The sequence below is a fragment of the Erigeron canadensis genome, chromosome 6 (assembly GCF_010389155.1).
Source record: "Erigeron canadensis isolate Cc75 chromosome 6, C_canadensis_v1, whole genome shotgun sequence".
Lineage (NCBI taxonomy): Eukaryota > Viridiplantae > Streptophyta > Magnoliopsida > Asterales > Asteraceae > Erigeron > Erigeron canadensis.
In genome coordinates, this window is record NC_057766.1 from 7,016,451 (window position 1) to 7,030,524 (window position 14,074).

Genomic DNA, 14,074 nt, shown 5'->3' on the forward strand with positions numbered 1-14,074 from the left:
ATGTCGATGTTGGTTCACACTAGGCCCTTAACCAACACATCAACCATCGACATACCATCTTTAATGTCACTACTCAAACTTGATGGTCAAGACGGTGGCTCACCAGGGTGTTGGGACACAGTGTTTGAACTCCAAGCGTGTACCGGGGAAATGATACTTTTCTTTATAAATGGTGAGACTTATTTAGGAAGGGATTGTTGTAGAGCGATCCAAAAAAGTGAAAAGCTTTGTTGGCCTTCTTTGATGAGATCACTTGGTTTCACTTCTAAAGAAGATGATATATTACATGGTTATTGTGATGTTTCAGATAATGGTGATGTTCCAACAACAATGCCTCCTCCACGAACATCCTCGCCTCCTCCACGAACCGCAACACCTCCACCGGCATCTACCAATGCCACCGGCCATTCATAATATGTACTACGGATTTGGAGTGTTGATTATGATGAGATCAAAAGCAAGAATAATGTATTGAAATGAAAGTATTGTTACAAATAGCTTTCGTCTCTCTAGTTAAAAGTTTATTATTCAACCTTTATATGTTGTTAATTAAATAATTCAAACTATAAACTTAGTAAAAACAAGTCTCTATAAAACACTACGTACTACATACTACTACACTAATATAGCTTTTCATTACATTGTCATATAATATATGCGGATGAAAATATAAGGTTGTTGTGTATCTGAACCTATATATAAAATTTTTTACGCTTTAATATTAATTAAGCCGTAAAAAAGTCAAACCATTTTTTATAATTGTATATATTAAGCTTTTAAAAAAATAGTATCATAATATGTCAAGGTTGTTTTTTATGGCTTAATTCACGTAGGTATATTCACCTACGACTTATCTTTTATATTGTTGGTTTGTAGTTACTTTTAGAACTAAAATCCGAAGGTAATGGTGAAATTAATTACTCTCTCCGTTCCATTAGAAGTGTTCTAGTTTGAATATTTAAAGTCTTTATTTTTATATTTTGACCTTAAATATATATTTTTGTTGTATAAAATTTGATGAAAGTTATATCAATGAAAACACTTATAAAACACAATCAATTTGTATAACTTATCAAGTATCATGTAATACAAAGAAAATTATTTAAGGTCAAAGTTAGATTAGTTGGACTTTGAAAACTTGAAACTAGACACTTCCAGTGAGACGGAGGGAGTATTTTATATTTTTATTGTGAGTTAAACTATAGTTTCCTATATATACACACAAAAAAACTTATAATAATACTACATTTATATGTAATGATTATAATGTTTAGTGATTTTGAACTTTTTATATGATATTTCCTATCGATATCAATATATTTAAAGTGAGTGAAGCTTCCGATCAGTTTGTGTTTCTTTGTCTTTCGTACCTTGCTAGTATAACATATAGACTTATTTGTATCATTGTATTACATATTTCTGCTGAAAAAAAAAAGAAACTCAATATGATACAACTTGTAAAATTCAACCTTAAAGTCCAGACTCCACACCATGCTTGCGAGGTTTCTATGGTGTACTTGTTGTAAGACTTTATTTGTAAATCTAACATCCCATTAAGTTTTTTCTTTATTCCCTACCAATTAATTGCAAAATCAAAAAAAGGAAAAGAAAACATGGTGATACACAAAATTCCTTAAAAAGGTGATAAAATTTGTAATAATCTACACCTTATCGTTATTTTACGGTGATACGAGGCTAGTAAGAAAAATTTGTGCTACAGGTCATATGTGATGATCCGCACTTTATTTAAAAGAACTTTATATATTTATAAAAAAAAATAGAAAGCAAACATCCCTAACAATCACAGCCCTGTCGTATTAAGCAAAACTATTATTTTTTAAACTTCCAAATCATTTTTTTTTCTTTTTCTATTTCATGAAAGTCATAAAAATATACAAACACTCATAAAACATAGTATTGGAGTAGTGTTCTCCATTTGTTTTAAGGGTTGTAATCATTTGAAAACTAAAATTTTCATGAAAAACTAGAAAATTTGTTAAAACACACTATGATTTGAATTTAACAAAATGTGTGTTTTAAATTTTGTTTAGAAAACACATCGTGTTAAGTTCATATCACAGTGTGTTTGAATAATTTTCTGATTTTCACAAGCTATCAAAAACACACTAAAAACAATGTGTTTTAACACAATGTGTTTATAGATTACACAATAAAAACACATTATGTTTTTAGAAAATACAATTAAAACACATTGTGTTAAATTCAGATCACAGTGTAATTTTACCAGTTTTCTAATTTTCACAAAAATGTTAGTTTTCAAATGAATATTTCACTTTGTTTTAATAATCTCACTTTTATGGTTCAATTGTTCATGGAACTAGAGCTCAATCTTTCGACTCATGTTTTGGACTTCGATTCAACTCTAAATTTAAAATATCAAATAGCTTCTAGAAAATTAGAGGCTTTGCTAGTTAATACTTACGAAAGGAAATAACTAATATGACAATGCAAAATAGGTGAAAAAGATATCATTGGTTAGAGATGATTTACAATTAATGTTTTAAATACCGGTACATATCGGCCGATATTATTGGTATCAGAGGTGAATCCGGTATAACTAGTCGATATTTTGTCCAGTATCTTTACTTTTCAGTAATAGAATTGCTGGTATTTCTGGTATTTTCTGGTATCATTATTTCGATATTTTTGGTATTTTCTTTTTCTTTAAAGTTTTTTTAAAAATTATTTTTTTGTTACGTTAATGTTATTAATTTTTTGAAATTTGTGAACTTTTAAACTTAAATTATGTTATGAAATAACCGTTTGGTATTATTTTTCAACGGACTCTAATTGAATTTTGACTATTTTTGTTAAAGGGTTTTGTTAAAATTTTATAAAAATTAGAAATAAAATTTAATTAGCCGTATAGGTACATACCAACAATAATGCGGGTAATACCGGTAACGAATACCTCGGGGAAGAAAAAGAAAAAAAAACATTGCTTACAGTTGCTACACTCCGACGACCTTGATATTATAAACACAAGATTTTGAATCGAGTAAAAACCTCTTTTCAATATCCACCCAATCAAAAACACTCCATCTTTTCCCAATTCCCAACTTTTGTTTTCGTTTCCATGTTCAACAAAAAAAACCTCTTCAATCCCATTTCAACTTCCACATTTTGCTCAAATTAACAAAATGGTTACTAATAAAAATTTACTACATGAACTCTTACAACAAGACCAAGAACCATTTCACCTCAACAATTACATCTCCAGCCATCTTTCTAACCTCAATGCAACTTCTATCAAATCCATAAAAACAGAACCCATAATCCAAACACGAAATTTTTGCATCAACCATGTTTGTTTTTACTCTTTTAACGATTCCCCTGATGTCCGTAAATCGCCATTTCTTGATATCCAAAGCCCATTTTCTAAAACCCCATCAAAAACCAAAGCCATGTTACTTGATGCAGCCATGAGGATTCAAAAAAACAAGAAGACAACTTACAAACCAAAACCCGAATCACCTATTTCGAGTTTCGGGTTATTTCGATCGATTCTTAAGAAGTTAAAGGGTCGAAAAGCCCGAATTAAACGACAGGGATTAGTTAGTACTAGTTTAGAGTGCAGGGTGCAAATGATGAATGATAATGAGACTTCATGTACTAAACTTGATGATTTAAGTAATGAGATTAAATCTTGTTGGGAAAATGATGAATTTACTTGCCCTTTAAGTCCTTTTCGATTTTCTCTTGAGAAAAGTCATGATTCTTGTCCACGGACACCTGATTTTCTATCTCCAGCGACTTCTCCAGCTCATCACTTACAGCAGGTTATTTCTTGTTCTTTTTTATACTCTTTTGTATATATAATAATTTCACACTTTGGTTACGAAATTGAGTTCTGTTGTTATTGTCATTATGTATATATACAAGTTTTCTTGTTTGAATGTGCTTACATAAAAAACAAAATTTAACTACCTAGCTTATTGTGAAAATAGCGATTCCAAAATGGTATAATTAGATTGTTAATTATTTAGTACCATATTCGAGAGCGTTTTCTACCATTTAGGTAAAACATGGAAACATCCTCTCTATTTAGGTAGAGGCAAGGTTTCTTAACCTCCCTTGTACACCATCCAGATATTAAGGCTCAAAACCCACAGAAGACCTCACTGAGCAATTGTTTTAGTTTCTTTATTAGAGTTTTAATGTGAAACACTATCTTAAGAAAGTACTAGTTATATTGTTGTCAGGTTACAAAATAACAACTGTTTCTTACATATATCTTAGACATTTGAATTGAAAATTAATTTTAAAAAATCAAATAAATATATAAGTTTTTGTTTTATATGTAAGGTCGAAATTTAAAATTCGTATATTCACTTTTAAAACAAGACATATAGTGTGGATAAGGTAAATAAAAGTGTGAGCATATAAGCATTGGCTTTTGTACTAATGATAACTTGTAAATCTGTACGAACTAAACTATGAATTTTGTGTGTATAATTTGTAAGTTAATATATACAAACAAAAGTATGCATGTCTAAAGTCTAAACAAACTAATTGATCTCAAATGTTAATGTTTATCATTTTTCTTATTTGTGTCATTTGCATTGTAAAACAGTATTATCTATTTTTAATCTTAAAGATTATTTAAAACAGTTTCGATTTAGTAGATTATCATTAAACAATTGTTTGGTTATCTGTTGAGTTAACTCGTTCAGTTAGTCAAGTGAGTTAAGGATCTTGAATCTTGATGTCAACATAGGATCTTCTTGGTGTCTATGGCAGAAAAAGTAGTCCCAATGACAGAAAACACCCATGCCTGGCCTAGAGACAGTAATCCAACAGGGATATTTATGCCATTTACTATGAATACAACTGCCACCAAATCTTCACTTAAAAACAAATCTTGTCTATAGATTATGTAGAATTCCCGAAAAGGACAAAGCCCGTTTGGCTTTACATGTAGGTGAGACCATTTATGAATTCAAACTATCATTCAATCACATGTGCATATCAAAGTCAAACAGTCAACATCTTTAGATCCACCGTTCAACTATTTTAAAGAGTTAATTACAAGATTGGTCTACGTGGTTTATACATTTTAGCAATGAGGAGTTCTTTTTTAAGTATCGTTGTAATGAAGGTCTTTATTTTGAGAATATTTTGTAAGACTGGTCCATTTTTAACAAGACCGTTACAGGATATCATTAATTCTACACGTGATGCCATTCGAAAAAAAAAAGTCCACACGTGACAATAACGTGTAGGGACAGTATCGTCTTTTCACACAACATAGAAGGGACCTTTATTGCTAATGAATTCTTGATGATACATATCATCATTTATATATATCACTTTTATTTATACATAATAAAACATTACTGATTTAACCATTTATTAAACAACATAAAACTTAATTAACCACTAAAAATGGTAGAACATAGAACATGAAAAATTAATATTGCTAATAATACGTGTAAAAAAAGTCTTATAATTTAGTTTTTTTTAATCCATCACTAAATTATACCTTTTAGTTTTTTTTATTAAAAAATAAATTTTACTAAATACTAAATTAGTTATTAACACTTTTTTTTCATAATTATTAATAATTAAATTACTAAAAATATATTTTCACGTACTATAATGTACAAGTATATTACTCGATATATCTAAAATATATTTAAAAATCTATTAATATTTGTATTAAAATAAACTTTCACCTATATTTGTAAATCAACCAACTCCATAATTGTTAATAGTTACATAGAGAACTAAAATATCATATTTATATTATTCGAACAAGTTTGGTTTTGAATAGATATCTAACTCTTGACGTAGAATATATTAGTTCCTAACTGTAAATAAAAGAAGTTTATATATTATTTTTTTAAAAAGAAAAATAAAAACTTTATATTGCAATCTTTTATTTATTTAAAAAGTTCTCGCTGTGTTAATTGGTCCGTGTGGTTTTTTCCATTTTAGCAATGGAGGTCCCTTTTTTGAGTTCACTAGCAATGACGGTTCCTTATGTGTTGTATAAAAAGACAATATTGTCCCTGCACGTGATGGCCATGTGAAGACTTAACAACATCCGCTAAAGGTTCCGTTAAAAAGTGTTCAATTTTGCAAAAAAAATTCAAAAATAAGGACCCTCATTGGAACGATACTTAAAAAGGGACTCCCATTGCTAAAGTGTGTAAACCACATTGACCAATCTTGCAATTAACTCATTTTAAAAGGAACTTCATAAAATATATTTTGATAAAAGAAAATGATTAATCCCTTTACTTATTTTCCTAAAAATCCTTTTAAAAATATGTTCATGACATATAACACAATCAAAAGAACTTAGACTAGGAACTATTAATGGGTTACACTTGATATGAAAGAGAATAAGTAGAGTTCACTTGTCACATTTATAAGGTTTTAGAGATTTCATGTAACAATAGTTTATAATTTATATATTTATATATGAACATAAATAAATATTAGGTATAACTTGACTAGTTTATATGTAACGAGTTTTTTCATATATGATATTTACAAATGTAAACCAAGTTATGATTTAAAGATTTTCATAATTTTTGTAAATCAAATGGTTCTCAGTTGAACTATCTCTTATAAATAATATACCTATATAAATTATGAATATCTATAACTACCTATAAAGCATTTTAGATTTTTAATTTTGGAATATCTTAAAAATTCAGATTTTTCATATTACCACTCTTACATATTTATAATATATATCATTTATCTTTTAATATACTTATATTATCACCCTTTACATCAGTTATATTTACATCAATCACCTACACTACTCGACGTCGGCACCACCACCACACTGCTGTCACTGCCGCATTGCGCGGACACCCTTTAGTGTTATTATAAATGTGCTCTAAACATAGATGGTAATTTCTTGTAACTTTAGGATCATGAAGTTGATGAATCCATAGAAGTCCATTCACACGAAGAGGATAAAGAACAATGCAGTCCGGTATCAGTGTTGGATCCCGCATTTCCAGATGATAAGGAGGGACACGATTTTGGAGCCGAAGAGGACAATGGTTACAATAATCTCGAATGCATATATGCCAATGTACAGAGTATGTGCAACATTTACATTATCGATCAAATTTCTTGTTTTAATATTTTAACTTCATTAGAGCACCTCCAATGGTCAAATTAGTAATTAAAAGCTTTTTTTAAAAGGTTTTTCATCAAGTCATTGCTCCAATGGTTAAACCTCAAAATAAGTTTTTTAAATACTTTTTAATTATGAAACAAATAATCAACCTATTTTTAAAAAGCTTTTCATTTCAATAGTAAAAAAACTTGTCCAAAAGCATGATGAATGAAATAGTCAAAAGCTTTACAAAAAATTTTGTGAAAAACTCTATTGGAGATGCCCTTAAATGCAAAACATCGTAAATATCCCTTATTAACATGAAACACATTATTTCTTTTCAAATGAAGTACAACTATTGAAATGAAACCTAAGTTTACCAACATGTGCCATGAAAAAAACATGATAACTTTGTGTTACTCTAGAACATTAAAACAGTCAAACATTCAGGGCTTAAAAAGGTGAATTGATTGTGTAATAGAGTTATTGCAGTTGGGACATATTTAATTGTAGCCGCTCAAAAAAGAACATCCAGGCATAGTATAGTGGAACTGTAAAAGTGTAAATTTTCTGTTCTAGGATTCCATCCTCGATATACAGCTTGTTTTAGCGAGAAGAGAATATGAGACTCTTAGGCATTTAAATTGGGTAAAAAAATTCCTTACATACCTTGTTTTAACCATAAAAATTATGGAGGGCCAAATATTTATTCAAAATATTAAAATATTGGTATGTGAGGGGTTTTTTCCCCAAGTTAAGTGCATAACAGCCCCATAATTAATTTTCTCTTTTATATATATACCTTTTCATTTTAATATGATAAAAGAATAATTTAACAGCTGTTCATAACTTTATACACAATTCTATATCTAATATATTTAAAATGATCTTTACACAAATTTTTTACCATACACAAAATTAATACGTCACATAACAGACTAGTTGTATAACTATGTGATGGATATATTTTTATATCTGACAAAAATGTTTTATGTGAGTATCACCTCCCCCGTAATATATTATTTGGACCGTAGACATTTAGTAGTCACAAATTGGTGAAATGCGTAGTAGATCTTTGATGTTAGTGCAAAATCTAGTTGATTTGAACTATATATATATATATATATAATCTATATATATATATATATATAGATTTATAGTATAGTATTTTATATATTTATATATCTACACCGAATCCTAAGTGATGGGTTGCAAAATTATTTGTGGGATCCATGCATTGATCTTTACATACAGCCCAGGCCCTGATGATTGCAAATCTTTGCTTCTTTTGTGCTATAATAACTTACACATTATATTTTTATCATTAGTTAGCTTAACACTTAAATGTACCTGCAAAATCAAACCATTTCTTATTTTTCATTATTATTATTGTATTCTTATAATGTTCCAAAAAAAATTGTATATTTTTTTATAAGGGATTCATATCCCAACCAAACTTTTTGGTATCTAGATCATACCTACTATTTGCAGCGATAGTTGTTGAAATAATGCGGTCCCCCTGTCTGTAATGACAAATCTGGCAAAAAATAGCGGGCTCCCTGTTAGTAATCGTTGCAAATAGTTGAATATGGACAAAAACACCACTATTTGCAGCGATATGCAAATAGTCTGATTTAATTACCAAAAAAATGTTCAAGATACCAGTCGCCTTCTTTGAAAGTTATACATTCTTTTGTGTATAGATGATTTGGGCAATAATTTGTGCAAGGCCTTGTTAATAATTTTAATATTGTGGAACCCCACATTGAGTCATGAATATGATATCCTCGATCTATTTTTTCTATTTTGAATTTTGAATCCAAGCTGTAAAGTTTATAACTTTGGATACTTTCAAACATGTTTCAGAAGTGCAAATAATTAGTTTTGTCATCCTACAGGAGCAAAACATAAGTTGTTACAAAAGCTTCATAGATTTGAGAAGCTTGCAAAGTTGGATCCAATCGAACTAGAAAAACGCATGTCAGAACAATGTGATGATGACATACAAGAAGAAGAAGCGACTAATGGAGTCGATTTAAGTGACATATTGAACGTTTTAAATGTCAAGGAAATCCCAATACACATGAATAGGCTCATATCAGATCTTATCGTTGAAGAAACAAAAAATGATGCGCAATGCAATGTGATAGTTCAAAGGGTACGTAGTAGGTTGGAGTCATGGAAAATGGTCGAATCAAACACGATAGATATGATGGTGGAATTGGATTTTAGAAAAGAGAGAAGTCAAGGGTGGACGACGTATGGTGAACCTAAGATTAGGGAGATCGGGATGGACATAGAAATGGCAATTTTTGGTGTGTTAATGGAGGAATTAACTCAAACACTTGTAATTAGCTGACTAGTTATGTCTTTAGTCAGAATTAATGTAACATTTTTGTACAAGGGAGAATAGGATTTTGGCCATTTCTAATTTGCATTACGAACAACATTGTGATTTCGGAAAATACTAACAAAAGAAAGATGCACCTAAGTATGCAACTTCTTGGCCATTCCAGCTTTAGATTCTTGTCTCTTGACGAGAAAATCAAGGTTCAATTCATGGATTAGTAATAGAATCGCGGTAATTTATAAGTAAGAGACTAAAGAGTGTAACATTCTCTGTTTGAAAAAAATAAATAGATTGTGCAATCTTATATTCTTAGCCATATTTCTTTTCTCAGTTTTTCCAATTCCATCTTGAAATATTTTTCATTTTATTGATTATTTTCAATAACGGGAAGTGAAAAACAACCTCATTTCTATTTAACTAGTAATATTAAAGGAAAGGAACTACCCAATACCTCGATGATGTATAAATGAAGTTTAGATGTAGACAGATCTTACCTCGACCTAAGTAGATAAACTGTTTTTTGGTTCCACCTAGATGGTAAAAAAGGGCCTCCGGTCTTTTAATGGGATGAAGATCGAACATCTAAACTCCGTCTCTAAAGGCAAGAGTTTTTACCGCTAAAACCACACTGCTTATTTAACTAGTAATACGATTAATCCTTTTTCTAAGAACAAAATAAGGTAATACTTTTTTAATTGGATATTTGGATGCACCACTAAACAAAATAATTGGGCCTTGTGTATGAGGGTCGAGCTTTGTAGTTGAAGTCTAGAAACACGCAAAGAAAATTGGGCCTTGAAACGTTGAATAGTATCTGTTCCCTTGCATTGATTCTAGGAGGCCAGCGTGACATTGAATTGCAAAATCACTTGCCCCCTCACATATTTTAGCGTAATGTAAATGAAAAAAGAAAAACTTTTAGTAATTAGTTAAATTTATTGAGATACCCTCCTAGATAGTATTATTTCTTACATTTTTCATGTCAACGAGCCAACCGCTTCGAAGTTCGAACGTGATTCTAGAGTGTTACGTAGTAGAAAGAAGGGTTACAAAGGGAAAAGGTAAAATGGTAGACATGACATAACTACATAAGGGTGAAGAAAAAAATATACAATATAGTTTGATAAATGGGTTACAAATGCCATAACTATATCATCTCTTTTATGCTAATAAACCAGATGATATATCAATGACCGTTTATAGCATATATCCCACTTTAGATGTTACTGTTGGAGTTTCAAATATTAATATCTAACACTTTACCGTTCAGAAAAAAAGAAAAAAAAAGGTATAGATAAGTCAAGTTACTCGCGCGCTATTTAAGCTTAACTCTTAGAAAGTTTAAATTGAGTGAAGCCTAAATAAGCTTGAGCCAATTATTAACTCAATGTGAAATTCATTAAGTAAATTAACTTGAGCTTAAGCTTCAAACACAAAACTCAATTAGCTAAACTCACAAGCCTAAACTGAGTTTTTTTTTTTTTTTACTAATATATATAAACTTACATGATATTAATACCCAAACAAAGTGTCTAATTCTAGGAGAGCTTGATTTTCAAAAAACAAAAAAGTCATTTAAAACAACTTTTGCCAAACACTTCATAACATCTTTGAAAAACATAAATATACATAAATATGAGGTATTTTTGTTTTCATATCCGACGATGTTTCACACTTTCACGACACATTAGATAAAAGGCCTACTTAGTTCTAGCTTGAATACACATTGTTAAAGTTAAACAGACTTTAATGACTTTATGAGTCATATATGTTGTTTTAAATTCTAATGACAACTAAAGTTTAATCGCTGGTTTTGTCATGTTGTTCTTATTTTCACGTTAGTTTCTTGTTGGATTTGACCAATAATACCATTAGCGTGACAGTGTAATTCTTATTATATTATACAGCACTATATTACCACAAACATGTATCATAGAATAATAGGACGCAATTTACCGCAACTAGACCAATGTTTTTCATTCAACCATTGTAAGGTTTATCATCACGTTAAATCTATAGACCAAAACAAAACGGGAATACAATACCATTAAAAAAAATCATAAAAAATAAAGATGCAAGATATGAGAAGGCATAAAAGAAAATTTTTATAAAAAAGGTTCAAGATATCAATAAATTGAACCAGTACTTGATTTTTCTCAAGCTTATTCCCATCGTTACTAAAAACACTAGACAAAAATTAAAAATCAAAAGACAACTAAAGAGTATGCCCGAGGCTTAAACACCCCTCTTTCAAAACAAAAACAATATGGAAAAAAATAGTCATATCTCCTTTCACATAACAGAGAATCAAACTCATGAGAAATGATTCAAACCCATGAGAAATAATTAGTACTTGTAATCCTTAACATGGAGGCTCTCGGTGGCGCCTTCAACAGCAGCGCCGCCCTGATATTTCCCGAGGGTTGCATCAGAGTTGGCCTTGCACCTTGTAAGGAAGGCGTCCTGTGCCTTCTTAACATTTTCTTCTTTTCCGGCCCATGCCTTGAGGGTGCTCTGTTGTAGAGCACGCCCGAATGAAAAAGTTAGGCTCCATGGCTTTTTACCCTTGTATTGGTTCATGGCATTTAGGTGAACAGTGGCCTCTTCCTCACTCTGACCACCAGACAAAAACACAACAGCTGGAACGGCTGCTGGCATGGTTCGTTGAAGAGCACGGACAGTGTACTCTGCCACAACCTCGGGTGCAACCTTTTTGGCATCAGATCCAGGGGTGACCATGTTGGGCTTCAAAAGAGTACCCTCAAGAAGGACATGGTGGTCGTTAAGAGCCTTGTAACACGCGGCTAGCACACGTTCTGTTACATCAGCACATTTGTTGATGTCATGTGGTCCATCAACAAGAATCTCGGGCTCAACGATTGGAACAAGACCATTTTCTTGACAGATGATGGCATATCGGGCCAACCCATTGGCGTTTTCATTGATGGCTAGTTGAGATGGCTCGTTGGCACCAATCTTTAGGACTGCACGCCACTTGGCAAAACGAGCACCAGCAGCATAGTACTGAGCGCATCTTTGGCCAAGACCGTCTAGACCTTGGGTAGTGGTTTCACCATTGGTTCCAGCTAGCTCGACGGTACCCTTATCGACTTTAATTCCTGGTAGGACATTAGCCTCTTTCATCACATCAACAAAAGGCTTACCTGATACAATTAATTAACAAAAAGTTAAAAAAATCCGATAATTCTTTTTGGTACATCTACTACACTGCTGTATTAATAACTTATATAATCTGTTGTATAAGTTGTACATTGTGGTGGTGGATGTATTAAAAAAAACGGTACAAATATCACCTCTTATACAAAATATACATACAGTTGACAAATAGGAAAGTAAAAAAGGTATAGATCTTAAAAAAAAAATAAAAAAATTTACCAGCAGCGGTTTTCTGGTAGAGAGTTTCTTCGAAAAGGATGATTCCGCTAAGGCAATCAAGGGCTCCAGGAGTGCAGAAAAGAAGCTCACGAAGGGCTCTCCTGTTCGATTCGACATTCTCAACATTGATGCTAGAAAGACGCTTTCCGATTGTGCCAGTTGACTCATCGGCAGCTAGAATACCCTTTCCGGGTGTACCAATGTATGTAGCATTGGCAATAAGTTCATCTGTTTGTTACAAATCATGAAAAAAACAAAATCAAACATTTTTCATGTCTCAACCACCTTTCTTGGATGCTAGTTGTATGGTCTACAAGTCTACAACTTAACCAAACTTATACTCGTATTAATTCTAGTTGTTAGAAAAAAAAAACATTAAAAGGATCTTTAATTACTACCTTTTTTTGGTAAAATAATCATGATCTAACAACTAAACACCAAAATAAATCAAATTTTACGTAAAATTAAAAGGATCCATATCAATTATCAAACTACATGTCAAAATATTTATTTTGAATGGAATTAATGGCTAAAAGTATCTACTAATAACAACGTAACCGGATGAGGTTTTTCCTATCCAGACGAAACTTTATGACTCGATGATATGTACGTGGCCTAATTTGGGAATTCACGTGACCGTTTTTGAACCTTAACTACGCCTTAGGGTGGTTAAAACTTAAAATTATCTACTAACATACATACCTAGGGATAAAAAAAAAACTAATCGTGGGACAGAGAATCTTTATAAAAAAAAAAGAGAGACACAAAATCATAGATCATACGTTAATAACAATCAATATACAAAATAACAGATCAAACCACAAAACAAGATTTAAAAGTGAAAATTTAAGGAAAAAAAAAAGAAAAATACATACCAGCATACTTTCCCTTGTAGCAAGACATGATTTGAAAAAGTGGTGAAACAAAGAAAGAAAATAGATATTGAGAGAGAAAGGGGAAGGGAGGAAAATAATATGTCAAGAAATGGGTGTAGGGTTTATATTTAAAGATGTCGAGATCGGAATTCTCGCTCTATTTTAATATTTTTTTATTGTTGGATATTTTTTTCACTTTTATTGTTGGCTGTTTTATTTTATGAATGCCATTTTCTTTGCCGGTTTTCTCGACTTTGACCATTTTTCGCCCCCTCTCTCTTACTTTTTTTTTACCCATATAAAAAAGTTACTTGCGGTTGCATTTTTTATTGGCTTGAAATTTGCGGTTAA

The 14,074-nt window shown here is 31.1% G+C and overlaps 3 protein-coding genes across 3 annotated transcripts; 2 read left to right on the forward strand and 1 right to left on the reverse strand.

Annotated features, from left to right (window-relative positions):
• Positions 1-414, forward strand: LOC122604231 (egg cell-secreted protein 1.2-like). Its single transcript, XM_043777121.1, has one exon. It carries the CDS (start codon positions 1-3, stop codon positions 412-414), a length of 414 nt encoding a protein of 137 aa, XP_043633056.1.
• Positions 415-3,161: 2,747 nt separating this feature from the next.
• LOC122604232 lies at positions 3,162-9,518 on the forward strand. The gene is made up of 3 exons (XM_043777122.1): positions 3,162-3,800; positions 6,908-7,082; positions 9,001-9,518. Exons 1-3 carry the CDS (start codon positions 3,162-3,164, stop codon positions 9,459-9,461), a joined length of 1,275 nt encoding a protein of 424 aa, XP_043633057.1. The 3' UTR covers positions 9,462-9,518.
• A 2,016-nt stretch (positions 9,519-11,534) lies between these two features.
• LOC122603798 (fructose-bisphosphate aldolase 6, cytosolic-like) lies at positions 11,535-13,827 on the reverse strand. The gene is made up of 3 exons (XM_043776604.1): positions 13,724-13,827; positions 12,849-13,076; positions 11,535-12,616 (listed from the first exon to the last, which is right to left on the reverse strand). Exons 1-3 carry the CDS (start codon positions 13,749-13,751, stop codon positions 11,799-11,801), a joined length of 1,074 nt encoding a protein of 357 aa, XP_043632539.1. The 5' UTR covers positions 13,752-13,827; the 3' UTR covers positions 11,535-11,798.
• Between the last annotated feature and the right edge of the window lie 247 nt (positions 13,828-14,074).

What these genes read in the sequence shown, in the direction of transcription:
- LOC122604232 (XM_043777122.1), top strand. Translation starts at nt 3,162, where the DNA reads ATGGTTACTAATAAAAATTTACTACATGAACTCTTACAACAAGACCAA. An exon ending in CAGCTCATCACTTACAGCAG is followed by an intron (nt 3,801 to 6,907) that starts GTTATTTCTTGT and finishes TTGTAACTTTAG; the next exon opens with GATCATGAAGTTGATGAATC. An exon ending in CATATATGCCAATGTACAGA is followed by an intron (nt 7,083 to 9,000) that starts GTATGTGCAACA and finishes GTCATCCTACAG; the next exon opens with GAGCAAAACATAAGTTGTTA.
- LOC122603798 (XM_043776604.1), bottom strand. Translation starts at nt 13,751, where the DNA reads ATGTCTTGCTACAAGGGAAAGTATGCTG. An exon ending in CTACAAGGGAAAGTATGCTG is followed by an intron (nt 13,077 to 13,723) that starts GTATGTATTTTT and finishes TGTAACAAACAG; the next exon opens with ATGAACTTATTGCCAATGCT. An exon ending in CTACCAGAAAACCGCTGCTG is followed by an intron (nt 12,617 to 12,848) that starts GTAAATTTTTTT and finishes TAATTGTATCAG; the next exon opens with GTAAGCCTTTTGTTGATGTG.
- LOC122604231 (XM_043777121.1), top strand. Translation starts at nt 1, where the DNA reads ATGTCGATGTTGGTTCACACTAGGCCCTTAACCAACACATCAACCATC.